Below are 14640 nucleotides of genomic sequence, written 5' to 3'. Positions count from 1 at the left end.
CCTGACAGAGAAGAAAGGTGTCTGCAGTCTGAGGTGACAACTGAGTGGGTGCCATTCAGATGGCAATTTGGCATCTGAGCACACTTGAGATACTTTTTTTTTTTCCTTCTTCTTTTTTGTTAACATGACTTTAGCTCCTGAGAGTTTGAAACCTAATAACGGTGACTGGCTAAGGGATGCTCACGAGTATGAGTCTCCCACCCAGCAGCACGCAGGATGCTGAAAAGGCTTTTCTGCATGTTGCTGGCTAACGCGCAGCTAATTAAAGGGAAGCTAAACGCCTGTCAGGTAAAGAGGTGCATAAAGCCACGGAGCAGAGCCCCGCACTGCGCTGCCGGGATACGCCGTCGACCCTCCTCGGAGAAGGCTGCGCGGGGAAAGCGCCTTAACCGCGCTGAGTAACGGCAAATCGGTTGCGGGGGGGAGGGGACCCCCCGTTCAAAGCCGGGCGGCCGTTACCCGGCTGCAGCGGCGGTTAGGGCCGCGGGCCTAGGCCGGCGGCTTCCCCGCGCGGGCGGCTCGGAGCCGCCTCCCCCAGCCGAGGGCGGGGGCCGGGCTCCTCCCCGCGGCGCAGGCACCCCTGGCCGCTTCCAGGGCGGGCGGGGGGGGCCCGGCCCGGGATGGCGGAGCAGCCCCCACCCACCCCCGCCGCGGCGCGGGCCGGGGGCTCCTGCCCCTTTAAATGGGGGCGGGCCCTCTGCGGAACGGCGCCGCTCGCCAGCGCCTCTCAGCTCTGCGTAGCGAGCCGGGCGCGGCCCCGCCCCGCCGCCCCCATTGGCTGTCGCTGTGAAAGGGCGCCCCGCCCCAGCCTGCGGCGATTGGCTGGCAGGGAGGCTGGGGTTCCCGGATGCAGGCACGTTCGGCGGTTATAAAGCGCCGGGGGAAGGCGGGAGCGGGCGCAGTTTGAATCGCGGCGGGTCGGGGCAGGTCGGCGTTGTCGCGCGGGCTCGGTGCGTGCGGGACACTCTTCTCCTCCGTGTCCCTCTGCGTGGCGCTGCGGTCCCGTTCACGATGGTGAGGAGCCGCGCGGGGCGGGTGGAGGGGGCGCTCGGGCGGGGGCGCGCGGCCGCGCCGCCTCGGCGATGGCAGAGAGCGAGGTGATCCGGTGGCGGCCGTTGGGGGGAGATGGGAGCGCGCGGGTGGGGGATGGAGGGAAGGAGCGCGCGCGGGCGGTGGCGCGCGCCGGCAGGCGTTTTACCTGCCGGCAGGCGGGGGAGGGGTTGGGGTGGGGGGGGCGCGGAGGGTCGCACGCGCACTGGTGCCGCCGGGGAGAGGGAGTGGCTGCAGCGCATGCGCCCGGCGAGCGGCCTGTGCCGCTAGGTGTAGCGGGCAGAGCGCACGCGCCTCGGCGTAGCGCGTGCCGCCCCGCGGGAGGGAAGAGCGGGCGGGGGGGAGGGGGAACGAACGGGGAGCGCATGCGCGGGTGGGATGCTGCCGCTGCGCGGCCCCTGACAGGTAGGGAAGGGGGGAGGGTGTAGCGCTGCTGCGGATGTGTCTGCTCTCACACGGATCTCTCCTCTTTGTTAGGCTGGAGGTAAAGCTGGGAAGGACTCTGGAAAGACCAAGACCAAAGCAGTGTCTCGCTCTCAGAGGGCTGGCTTGCAGGTGAGCGGAGACTGGGGTATGGGCAAATGAAAGTCAGGTTGGCCTTCCACTTCTGGGCTGAACCTTGTGAAACCTGGATAGTCTGTGTCCTCTGTCCATTGGTGTAAGGATCCGTTTGATCCTGGAGTATGTTAGTGTTTGGCTCAGCCACACTCTGGACTTCCTGTACATCTGTGCTGGCAGAAGAGAACTGCCTTGTGGTGGTTGCTACTGCTAGTGGTTAGAACTGTGAAGTTGCTGATGTGGCCTGGGGAATCCAGCTAAGGATGCTGTGTGCCAGGTATTGAAATATAGTCTTCTGTGGTACACAGCACCTCTGACACTAGAATTCAACTAGTACCAGTTGCATATGCTGGACAACAGAATCCCTGCAGCAGAAGTGCTTTAGAATAGTGTTTTTCTTCTGTCTCTATGGTGACAGCATATTCCTGCTTCTGTTTTTCAGTTCCCTGTTGGCCGCATCCACAGGCATCTGAAGTCTAGGACCACCAGCCATGGGCGTGTAGGAGCTACAGCTGCTGTGTATAGTGCAGCAATCCTGGAGTACTTGACAGCTGAGGTAAAGCTGCTGCTAGGGGTACAAGCAAGTTGGTCAATCCAGTTGAAATGGTATAATGACCAGAGTCTTCTGTGTTTTGCTAGTTTGAACTGGGTTATGACTTTTTTTTTTTTTTTTTTTTTTTGCTTTAAACCTGTTTTATGAAGTAAATGCTTCCTGAGGAGACCATGGAACTTCTTGCTCTGCATCTTGTGCAGAGCAGGTAGCTGTGGCTTATAGTGAAGAGGCAAGTGTGAAGTGTTTCATAAAATGTACAGTTACAGCTTGTCCCACCTGCTGCAAAACAATACTCTTTCCTTGGGGAAAACCAAATCTAAAGCTGTAAAAGAGGAGCTGGTTAAAAAGATGTGCTGTTTGCTGTCTTCTTGTCACTAATCAGTTGGTGTAGAGAAGAAAAGAGCTAAAGCCATGCAATTGGTCTCCTTTGACTTGCTTAACTCAGTCTAAAAATATTCTTGTCTTCAGGTTCTTGAGCTGGCAGGAAATGCATCCAAAGACTTGAAGGTGAAACGTATCACTCCCCGTCACTTGCAGCTTGCAATTAGAGGAGATGAAGAATTGGACTCTCTCATTAAGGCAACAATTGCTGGTGGTGGTATGTAACTTGCTTTCTAACTTTTGTTTTAAGACTATTGGACTTCTTGCCGCTTAAAGGTTGCTTAATAATTCTATTTAAAGTGCAGAGTTTTTAGCAAAATCACTGAAGAGAAGTAACATGATTTTAATTCTTGGTATTGCTCTTTCTTAGGTGTAATACCACATATCCACAAATCTCTCATTGGAAAGAAAGGACAACAGAAAACTGTCTAAAGGATACCAGGATTCCATGTTATCTCAGGACTCTAAGTACTTAATTGTCCAGTGTTGGTGATTCCAGTGGACTGTATCTGTGAAACACAATTTTGCCTTTTTGTAACTTTGAGAAGCTAAAGCTCACTGAGCTTTCTAACAAACCAAATTTCTGCATTGAAGTCTTAACCGTATTTAAGTGTTACCATGGCTTCAAAGAAGCTATTGTATTTGTAGTGGGTTTTGATTGAGCTGACTGTTTTTAGATTGGTTTGATTTAAGTAAAGGAAGTGTTTGGTTTTGTACAGACTTTTCATCCACTAGAGTGGAAATATTCAATAAATGTTATATCAATACCAATTGTCTCATGTATAGTAACTGAAAAAACGCTTGGTCTCAGTTATGCAGCTCTGAAGAAGAGTAGTTCCAAGAACACGCAACTGTAACAGTTCTCCAAGCTGTTAAGTACTGCAGGTATCTGTATTTTCAAATGGAAACATAGCGCAGTATTCTAGGACTATTTAGTAGGTATGGTGTGCATGTTTCACCCCATCAGGTTAACACAAATTCTTAATTATTGAGCCTGATGTATAGAATGGCCTTTAGAAAGGTATATCTAAGGGCTGTGTTATGTAAGGACAGATTTACTTGATAGTAGCCTTCCAGCTATCATGGATGAAGAAGAATGTGAGCTTTCTGACTGGAGGCTGAAAATCTAAAACTTCTGTCTATATGTTTCTGTAGTATTTCTGTTAATGAAAGGCCATGGATAAATCCATAAAAGCAATGAGAAATGTACTGCAGTAGTCCCTACTGGCTCATAATATACTTTGGGGGGGAGCCTAAAACACTTCCAAGGTAGCAGTCTCTTTAAGCTTGACTGAGTGCTTTGTCAACAAGGCCAAGTGTGTATACTGATTCTATCAAATGCCAATGGAAAACCTGTTGTCAAAGTAACTGTCTTAGCTCACTGATCTGAATCTGAAGTTAAAACTACTTGTGTTCTGTTATTCTTATGACCTACTGTGATTAGGTGAGAAACTACCAATCTATCCTTCAACTCTAACTTGTAAATTTATTATTAGAACTTCTGCCTCAGCTCTAGGAAGGTCATGGATACTGTATCCTCAGCAGCAGCAGACTGATGGAAGTTCTGGTCTGGTTTCCTTTACCTGTGCTTTCCTAGCTCCCTTTAAGTTTTTATTTAAAATATGTGTATATGTTAATATCTTTAAAAAAAAAAAAACTGCTGTGCTATGTTCTTGTTGCTGAGGCAAAAAGTCTTGTAAAGACTCACTCTTGGATGTGGTGAAATGAATGGGGACAGCAAACTCCATGCTATCTAGAACCACTTCTCTTCCAGCAATTCACTACTTCAGATAAAGATGCTTCTGCATTAAACGAGGCTAATCTGTTTTGGCAGCCTCTTGCAGGTAATGTGCTCTGCTGCAGCATTGTCGCTAGAAGGTGTTGACCTGGATTTTAAACGCTGGCTCGATCTATATTAAACAACTGCATTCATCCTCTTAAAAGTAGGTGCCTCACTGTGGCGGTGGCTAAGTGCTCTCCTCCCGGCACAGCAGCTCTCGGCGAGAGCCGAGGGAGCTCGCTAATTATAGCGAGCAGCGACAAGCGCCCTCAAGCGTGATTACCGCATTGTAAAGAATGCAAAACCGGGGGCTCGTCTCCCCCTTGCAAGGGCCGGGCCGCAGCGCCGCGCCAGCACGCAGCCGCCCGCCCGGTAGTTTTCCACCGCGGCCGGTGCCCGAGGCGCGGGGAAGGAAGGGGCGGGCGGGGGGCGGAGCCAGGACCCGCGGCGGCGGCGGCGGGCGGAGCCGGGGCGCCCCGCGGGCCCGGGCGGGCGGCGCATGCGCGGCGGCGCCCCGGAAGCAGGCGGCGGGCCGGTCTGGCTGCCGGGGCCGAGCGCCGCGCTGGGGCTGCGGGCACCGCCGGCACCGTACGGCCCGGCGCGGCGCGGCGGGATGAGCCTCGCGGAGTGACAGGGAGCCCGAGCCCGCCCTCCTCTCCTCTCGCCCGCTCTGCCCTGCCCGGCTCCGCTCTGGCTTCGGGCCCCTTCTCTCTGCGCTGCGGCGGGCGGAGGCGGCGGAAGGAAAAGCCCATGGAGGGGAACCGGGACGAGGCGGAGAAGTGCATCGGCATCGCGCGGGAGGCGCTGGAGGCCGGCAACCGCGACCGCGCCCTCCGCTTCCTCGGCAAGGCCCAGAAGCTCTACCCGACCGAGACGGCCCGAGGTGAAGCCCGGCCCCCGCCGCGGGCCCGATGCCCCGGGAGGCCCTGCTGTGGCAGCCGTCCCCGCCCCCCCTCCCCCGCTCCGTTATTACCGGGTTTCCTCGGGCCGGGGGAGGAGAAACGCGGGGCCTGCGGGCCGGGAGGGGGGAGGGGAGGGAGGGGAGTCTCCTCGCAGCCGGCGCGGCCGTTAACCCGGGCGGCCGTTGGCCAGGGCGGCCGTTAGGCGGGGCGGCCGTTGGCGGAGGCGCTGAGGCGGTGGTGACCCCGCCGGGGGCACCCTGAGAGCGGGGCCGGGGTGCGAGGCAGGTCCCCGCCGCAGCGCCCCGGGGGTGTCGGGGAGTCGGCTTAAAAAGCGCGGAGGGGTGATTAAAAATGCCGCGAGGAAGGCAGGCTCGGGTCGGCTCATTTCCCTTGGGAGTGCGTGCAGCCGGCGTCAGGAGGAGCGGGGTTACCCGATCCCTCGGCAGAGGGGCTCCTCCAGGTCAGCCCGAGCGCTCGCCTGCGGCTTTTCTTCAGCCCTCAGTATGATCGGAGCCATGCGGACTGAGCCTAGACCTGATTCGCAGCAGTACGCCTCGGGCCCCGGGGCAAGACGTGCTAGGCTGCCTTCTTTACATCACTGTGGATTAGCCTTGCACTAACAGCTCGCACTAATAGCTGAAATTCCAGAGTGGGCGATGCCTTTGTTTTATAAATTATTTGTGGTTGGGTTTTTTTTTTGTTTTGTTTCCCTTTCATTGTACAGTAGCTGCATAGGAAATAAGCACAGGTTTAGCTATGGTAGAGAAAATGGGGCAGGTTGTTCCCCTATGACTTAATTGGCTCTTTAGACAGCTCTTTGCTAAAATTTTAAAAATAATTAGTATCTTTTTAGCAAAATATGTTTAGAAGTGGTTCTTTGAAAGGAACGATAGTAAGGTTTCAATTCTCAAGGTATACAGAGCTGATATGTGTCTTGTAGTCTTTCTGTTACACTATGTCAGAAGTCAACTCAATACCTTTGAATGCAATGACTTGTTGCATTCCTCTAGTTCTCACTTAAATCGTCTATATCATTGAAGGAACAGGAAAGACTTCAGTGCTCTGTACTGTCTTAAAGGCTTTGCTACAGAATAAAATATAGCACAGAATACTTACAGTTAAAATTTCACCCCAAAGCAATGTTCAAAAAATGATGAATGCTGACACCTGCGTTCTCATTTAGTGTCAGGCATATATTCAGCGAGCATTTTCTGTCCTCTTTAATATCTTGACTACTTTTTATATAAAAACAATATGCTAAGGTCTCATCAGTACTTTTTTTAATAGTAAATAGTTTTGTTTTTTTTCCCTGTAAGACAGGATGGATGTTGCTGGTAAATCACCTGAAAGAAGGTAATCGTTGCTGCTTTGTTTGGATCAAGAGGGTGGCACTGTTTATACTCCTGCCATGTTACATACCCCCCTAAAATAAAAGCAAACAAAAGTTCATCTTATTTCCCCTAAACTTGTATGGCCTAAGAAGATGGCAGGCATGAAAATGTGTTCAGCTTTTTGGAAGCTGTGTTGGTCAGGAGGCAAGAAGACTGAGGGTTTCAGTTCGGCCTCTTCCGTTCAAGGGAGTTAAATAGTTTTGCCTGCTTCACACAGCTTATTATGGTCCTACACCTCCAATTTAAGAGTTACAGTAGCCCTCAGAAAAAGATGTCTACATCTGTTTTATGTTTTGAGGTTTTTGTTTTTAAGTAGGACTGCTACTACATAACCACCATTGTAAAGTGTTCAGTGCAAGAAATAGATGTCTAATTAGGCTATTGTCTCTAGGACACTTGTTTTATTCACTGTGGAAATTAGCAAAGTGTGTCACAAATGAGGTACAGATCTGGTGGAAAGAGGATGGCCTTGTGGTTATGGTAGTGGACTGTAATCTGGGCAATTGTGTATTGACACTAAATGCTTCACAGAATTTCTCTGTGATGTTAAATAAGCCACTTCACTCCGTTTTCATTAGTGACTGCTAATTGTTTGTGCTTCATTTTTCAGGTATTCAGCTTGAAAAAAGGGCCTAATTTGTGGAACTGGTGGGCAGTTAAAGCTCCATCTGAAGCTAATGAGAATTGCAGATGCCCTAATACCACTGAAAAATCAGGCCCTAGGCCTGATTTGAACTAGGTACTTAGAAATTAGGGGACTCTGTAGACTTTTTATATCTCTGTGCTTCAGTTTTCTAGCTGTGGAGGTTGGTGGTTCTTCTCAACCTATCCCATTTCCTCACAAAATAGCACCAACTCACTGAATTTTTTTTTTTTTTTTTTAAGTTTGTGAGGCACTTAAATAGCCCTGTTATAAGTGCAGTAGGCTGCAGGGACACAGAATGTCCTGTTTTCAGCACAGGATCTGGAAGATGTGCAATAAATTAGAATTGGAAATTTTACACTGACTAAGAAAAAATGAAATGACTGCTTCATAATCTTATTGTCACCTTCTTCATAAATTAAGTGGGGGTCCACACTGAAAAACAGTAATTCATCATATAATTAAAAATTGTGTAATAGTGCATGCCCAAAAGAAGGGAACATTTAAAGTTTTGTAAGCTCTCTTAATCCTAACACAATTTCTTATTTTACAATCATAATGTGTTGGCTTCCTATGGATATAGGACAATATGGTGCAGCCCCAGCTGTTGCTGTGTTTGCTTGTTTTCTCTTTGGGATATGTATGAGAAGATAGTTCTTACCCACTTTTCTATGGAGTCAGAGATTCTCCATGAGGTATATATTCACTATGATTTTTGGGAACAATTGCCCACCATTTCACAAATGATGTTCCATCCGTGATAGCAGCTATGAGAACGGTAGCGCTGACTATTTTTACTGATGGGAATCAGCCCATCCCTAGCAAATATCAAAAAGATAAAGGAGGAGAGAAGAAGAAAGGGGGACTTAAGAAAGAAACTGAGGGAGATGAATTATTACAGGGGTCAGTGAATGAAGAAAGGTAGAGCAGGCTCAAAAGGTTACAAACGTTAAAGGACGTGATCAGAGGAGGACAACCAGCAGAGCACTCCTGATGCTGCTGTTCCCTGAAGGTATCCAAGAGGCCAGTGGGTGCAGAAATTGGCCTCGCAGTCGCTGAATTCCCTTTGTTGAGCTTCCTGCTCCTGATGTTGTAGTGGTTTATGAAAGGACACAAAGCAGCTTTTAACCATTGTCTCCGAAATGGTACTACATGTGGTGTGCCTTCAGCCACATTTGCATTTAAACTGCATTCAGCACTGGTTCAGTCACTGCTGAAGTTTAGTTTTGCTAAACAAGGCTTCTGCCTGAAATACGCTGACTGCAGCAGTGCTATTTTAAGGCATTAGTGGTGTGAAATGTAAGGTCAGTGTTTATTCAATGATATTTAGCTAATAACTTCATAGTAGCGGTTTTTGTGTTGACATCATCCTTTTCTGGAAAATAGTTTTGCAGTTCCTCTGTTCAATCAAAATGTTAAGTTAGATTATGATTTTTGATGATAATCTGTCTTGCAACTGAATGGAAACTAATTGCTTGTCCAGCAATGATCTGTAAGAGTGGATTTAAAGATAACAAAGAACAAGATCTCCTTTCCAGGCGTATGTGCCTTTCTTTTTGGAGAGGAAGGCAGAAGATGACATTAAAGTTTGTACCTGACAGGTTTTGGTAAGGACAGCTCTATTTCTCAGCGTTACTTAAGATTTCTTCCACTATTTCTGATACTGACTTTAAAAGCAAACATTTATTTTCAGGAGTAAGTAAGCTTACTTTTTTAGGGTATTGTGTTAGTATGATTCTGAATTTAACAGTTCTTTCCATTAGTGCAAGTGGGGGTTGTGCTGAATGAGTAATGGACGCAAATGCGGTGTAGGGATATTTCATTCAGAAACAAGGAACAGAAGGCATGAGAGAGCCTTCATATATGTTTGAAGATAATAATCGTTGTCCTACCTGCTAATGAAACAAATTTTAATTGACTCCATCCATATCCTATTTTAAAATATCTATACGCACACTGAAAGCTATTTTTAATACACTGTTAGTACGACTATTCTGAAAGCTGGTTTTACCACCAGAAGTTCATGGAAGAGTCAAACTCTTGTTTCTGAATATATGAACTGAATCTTTTATTTGAAGAAAACAGTGCCCCCAGGCCCTTTGTATGACTTTCTTTTTCAGCATAGAATAGCAGCATGTTTGCATACGCTGTGTCCTTCTAGCTTAAGAAGTTAACACTTATGTATTTGACATTTTCTGCAAGCATCCTACTTTGTCTTTTCAGCAATGCAGCTCCACTGTGGGGATGGGAGGTCTGAGAAGGATGATTAGGAAGTAGTAATGTTGGAGGCACTGTGCAGACAAGCTAGTCCTTGGACAGACTTATCAGCTAAACCGGCTCTAAATAGATACTGGGGGTTAAAAGTGCAAATTAGTGTCTATACCAATGTTTCTACCATTATTACTGCTACTGATTTGCACATGCATTGTTGCAGGGATGGGGAATTTCTACAGAAATTCCAATATAAAGACAGGCTTTGCAAAACCGTCAATTCAGCATTATTTATAGAGGGTAAGTTAGGGTCACATGTCCAATACAATCCTAAGTGATACCTTTACTATATGTTAAAGGTCACAAAATAGAAAAAGAATAGTGTTGTTTTCTGTTCTTATTTAACTGGAGCAATCTTGGACCAGAAATGCTCATTTTAAAGACTCTGTCCAAGTCTCTGTTCTTGATTAGTTCTCAGCCTGTAGACAAAGTCGTCTTGTTGGAATTGCTATTTAAAGTTCTAAAGTGAATGAAGTATTGCCATAACATGATATTAGAAGAACTTAATGAATATATTTGGATATGTACTTGAGTTATAATCCATAAGGGGATTATAGCTCTCCTGTTTTCAAGAACTTCATTTTATTTGCTGTGAAAACTTCCTCTTGGTATGCAACTCAACATCTAATTATTAGCTTCTTGTTTATCTCTCCTGTGCAGTGAAGAAGCCTGATCTGATCAAATGATGAGTCTTGCTGAGGCAGACAGGAGCGCAGGACTGGCGGCTGAAGTCAGATGACTTGCTTGTGCAGGCTTGAGTGTAGCTATTAGTCTGCAGTCCTTCAGACTGCTGTGCCCAGTGAGTAATAAAAACTAAAGCAAATATTGGGGAGTAAAAAAGAAGCACATCTGAAGAAAGTGGTTCTCTTCCTTAAATAAAACTCTGCCTTCTTTTCTTTCCTGTGCTTGTCTGAGATGCAGGCAGTAGTGTTTAGGATCTCAGTTTGCTGCTGCTCTAAGACTGACCACATTAGTTGGAAGAGAAATTTTTCATTAGATCTAGAAGAAAGTCCTTCAAGCTTCTTCTCACTATCTCTTAGAAGAAAATGCTCTTTAACAATGAAGCTACAGCATCCTTTCACAATGAGTGGAATATTTTTCTCTGGAAATTTTTATAAGGGCATTTTTTTATGCAGATAGTAACTCTTAGTAACTCTTAGTTTATGAAACAAATTTGCCCTGTGTAGTTTGCCATCTTGCTCTGAAGGACCCCTTTTCGGTAAGGATAAAGAAAGACTATTTAACAGTTGGTCTTTTACCTATATTATGTTTCTTGTGCAGTCCCTCAGGTTAGAGTGGTTCTGTTTCCAATGTATTGATGAGACACATACCCCAAAATACAGGCTCGTATGCAGAACCAAAAAGGCAAGTTCATGTCTGGTGATTTATTAAGACTGTCACATTTGAGATCTGTTGGATCATGGAAGGAAGGAAGGTTTAAAGGTAAAGGTGTGTTTTAAGATTCAGGACTCAAGAGCTGAGTGTATTTACTTGGTCCTGACTTATCTGTGGTGTTTAATAGTAATTTGAATTTCAGCTGGTATTGCCTGAATGGGGTATAGAGCATCAGTCTGTAGCCACTGATGGCTCAGGTTACAAATAGCCATGTTCTGTAGCAGCTGAAATGTGCTGCTTTAAAGAAAACCCTAGTAGGGAGCACTACAATTTTCCAGCCTGACAGAAATGTGACTTTTGTCTTCATCTTTCTAGTTCTCATCACCCTAGGCCTGACTATAGCATCGGTGCTTTTCTGAGATAGAGGTGTACCCGTTCTGTTTTCCAGATAAGGACGGGATCAGTTGTGATATGAGTGAAGTCGAACTGCATGGCTGACTCGGGGATTTAGCCCATGTCCTAAGCCATTCTTACACATTAGAAAATAGGGTACTGTCTTTGGGTTGTTTGACAGTAATAACAGCAGTGTAATAAATGTCTCTTATCTGGAGTCCGGGATTGCCAGTGTTCCCATAATATCTACTCCTGTTCTGCAGGCAAGGTGGGACTGAAGTACTGCCTGTTTTCCATTTCCTACAAGCATATGTACATTTTGTCATGGTTAAATTTAATCAACAGTCTTTTGTTCATGACCTGAGCTGTAAGTAACAAGGCAGCAGGCAGGCTTGTTGGGGAAGACAGGGAGCTGAGTATCAACCAAGTCCTGTCTCTTTTTCCCAGCAGCCACCAATGGAAGCATGTAACTTTAATGCAAATGGTGACCTGAATTTGTAGTGTAGCTTTGGTCAGGTGCCATGGTCTTTTCCCTTGGACAGCATCTGTTGCTGGTCTATCTGTTACAATGGCTTGTAGGGATGATGGGCTGAGAAAGGAGCAGAGTTTTTTCTTCTATTGCCCTTTTTAGTGTTGCCGTAGTAAACTATTAGCCAAAGAGTTGTTGCAACACTGAGATACCAGAGGTTTGATCTACTGTCATAGAATCTTTTTTCAGTTCTGTCCTCTAATTTTAGTAAGGCATAGAAACTTAATTGTTTAAGTACTTCAAATTGTGATTTTTTTTTTTTGAAACAACAGAGTTGAATTATCAGTTCTATTGCAAAGACCATTACTCTTTTTTTGCTAATCTGTTAACCAGATAAATCTAACTAAAATCTCACTGTGTTGTAAAGATCAATGAATCTGTTGCCAGGACAAGTCTGCGTAGTACCGGGAGATGGGCTTGGTATCTGTATGGAATAACTGTCAGGTTCTTTAGAGTGTTAGATTAGTTCCCCTTTTCAGTTTACAGTTGCTTATTCAGATGTGGGCTCAGTGTCTCTAAAACATTTGGAAATGAAGGAACTGGACACATTCTCTCCAGTATTAAATTACCTTGGCAGAGATGGAGAGGAATCCGGTCACTAATTTTGAAATGTTTTCCCATTGTTCACCATGAAAAGCAGTTGCTAGACTGGCTTCAGAAACATTTGTGGTACGAAGCAATGATTAATAAGAAAGGGGGATTTAGCAGGTAGTCTTTTACAATGTGGTGCTCCTATTTAAGTTACTTGAGAGCTCCTGACTTAATCAGTAATGATATTATCATTATGATATAATGATAATATGATATATTGATATAATATAATGATATTATCATATACTGTTGTTTTATAGTTTTGTTGGAAGCTATTATGAAGAATGGAAGTACTGCTGGGGGAGGCGCTTACTGCCGAAAACCAGCCAGTAGCAATGATCAAAGTAAGCCCAATAGCACGAAGGAGAGCAATGCATCTGCTGCAGGTGAAAGTGGAAAAGGCTACACCAAAGACCAAATGGAAGGAGTATTCAGGTATGGCCTTACTTAAATATGTCACTGTTTTTCATTCCATGTATTATATACTTAAGCTTCCAGATATAGAATCTAAAGAAGCATTGGAAAAATAAAGCTTAGCTGAGTGGGGTTGCTTATACTGAACTGTGACCAGGAAGAAAAGCAGAGTTTAACTGGATTTAAGACAGCGTGATATGCTGTCACTTTGTGCAAGAAAGATTATACTGATCTATATATAAGGAAACCTTGATGGTTTAAAAAGAAAATATTGAAAATAGTTATTGAGTAGTTCTCATGATAAATGAAAGTAGTAATGAAAATTCTGTAGTAAAACTTGCAGGACAGTGTTTCAGTTCTTAAATATTTTCATATGCAGATGTTTAAATTTACAGTGGGATTGAAAATCCAGACTTAGAAGTATGAGAAGGAAAAAAGCTCACAATTAAAGTTTATTTGCAAGATAATATTGCTATACAAACTGGTCTTAAACCAATATTACAATCATTTCATTCTGGAAGTATGTGTGTCTGAGAGGCACCTAATCAAATAGTGTAAACTGCATCATAAACTCTGGACCTCACATAGTGTGACAGTATTAAGATGGGGCAACAGAGGGAAAGCTGGATGTGAGTTAAAAGAAACAAAGATCTATAAAAATGTCCTTTTAATGAGCGTAGCTTTTAAAAGTCGTGTTATCATTATGGACTTGTTGGCAGTAGGAGTGAGAAAAATAGTTTGAGGCATGCTCTGCTTTCTGTTAAAAAAAAAAATGTTGATGCAACCACTCTAAAATTGCATACCTCAAAACCAGCCTTTATTTTCTGAGAAGTATAGCAAATATTTTCAAGGCAGTTCAAGAAAGGGGAATCCAAAGGTCCCTGTCTCTTAGTTTGTGTGGATTGGATGAATTATTGTACAAAACAGAAAATTGTGTGTTAAATTTTCCATGTAAAATGTAAGCTGCTGTTTCTATTACTTTGGGATCATTTTCTGAATTTCAATAATCTGTTCAGCTGTGCTAACAGTGACAAAAAGTTGCTTTTCTTTGTTGATCCAGCAGCATTGCATTCAGGCAGGTAGAGAGCACCCTCTTGGTGTTGCTGTTTAGTAGAGTTTTTAATTTACCATCATCTCTCTGCTTAATTAATATTGTTACCCTTTGTTACATCTAAAGTAAAACCTGAAAAAACAGGTAAATTTTCAGTTATTTTGAAATATCGACCGTTAAAATAAAAGCAAAAAGTGTGTGTGTGTGTGCGACAAAATATCCAGAAAGAAATCCTTTTTAAAATGAGGCTTAGATCAATTCAAGACATGTAACACATTCTCAGAATGCTGTTACAGGTAAGGCTGCCCTACTGCCAATATTCGCTCACCCATGATATGGCATTCTGAGCTACGGTTTGCTTTGACATCAGGCTCCCTGCAAGTTCTGGGAGAGAGGGTGGCTTGTTTTGTTGTTGCTTTGTTTTGTTTTTTACCAGAAAGTAATTTTCTCTACTTCGTTGTCTTGAGTAAAATCATGTCTTAGAGTCAACTCTTTTCCCAGGAAGGCTTTCCTGGTATTGCTTCCCTGAAAGGGTTTACTAAATAACAGCTAAAATGAATCCAGTTCAGGGAGATCAGAACCAGAGTTTGAGATATTCAATAAGTTGCATATTGTGGAAAACATTGATCCAATATTGTTTTTTAGTGGCTATTTCAACAATCTCTCCTGTGAACATCAAATTGTTTTAAAACCTACTCAGATCTTTGTAAATAAGCAGTCATAATAGTTTGCAGAATAACCCATGTTTGTTGGTATTTTGCTGACTGCTTAGAAAAACAGCTGTTAAACAATGACTTA

The 14640-nt window shown here is 44.9% G+C and overlaps 2 protein-coding genes across 6 annotated transcripts in view; both read left to right on the top strand.

The window, feature by feature from the left end:
• Positions 1–883: 883 nt before the first annotated feature.
• H2AZ1 (H2A.Z variant histone 1) lies at positions 884–3309 on the top strand. The gene is made up of 5 exons (XM_013951727.2): positions 884–1014; positions 1528–1605; positions 2051–2164; positions 2630–2759; positions 2913–3309. The coding sequence occupies exons 1-5, from the start codon at positions 1012–1014 to the stop codon at positions 2972–2974; spliced, it is 387 nt and encodes a 128-aa protein (XP_013807181.1). The 5' UTR covers positions 884–1011; the 3' UTR covers positions 2975–3309.
• Positions 3310–4842: 1533 nt separating this feature from the next.
• Positions 4843–14640, top strand: part of DNAJB14 (DnaJ heat shock protein family (Hsp40) member B14) — a 31307-nt gene continuing 21509 nt past the window's right edge. Inside the window, exons 1-4 of one of the 5 annotated variants that reach the window (XM_067297558.1) lie at positions 5129–5205; positions 7226–7354; positions 10190–10328; positions 12638–12812. In XM_067297558.1, coding sequence (XP_067153659.1) covers positions 12655–12812 — 158 coding nt within the window. In that variant the 5' untranslated portion in view covers positions 5129–5205; positions 7226–7354; positions 10190–10328; positions 12638–12654. Of the gene's footprint in view, positions 5206–7225; positions 7355–10189; positions 10329–10665; positions 10749–12637; positions 12813–14640 lie in introns of those variants that run through there. The other 4 variants (XM_013951776.2, XM_067297559.1, XM_013951775.2 and 1 more) reach the window with 4 other exon arrangements.

Source organism: Apteryx mantelli, chromosome 5 (assembly GCF_036417845.1).
Source record: "Apteryx mantelli isolate bAptMan1 chromosome 5, bAptMan1.hap1, whole genome shotgun sequence".
Classification (NCBI taxonomy): Eukaryota; Metazoa; Chordata; class Aves; order Apterygiformes; family Apterygidae; genus Apteryx; species Apteryx mantelli.
The sequence above is the reverse complement of the archived record's forward strand: the minus strand, read 5'-3'. Positions and strand labels throughout refer to the sequence as shown.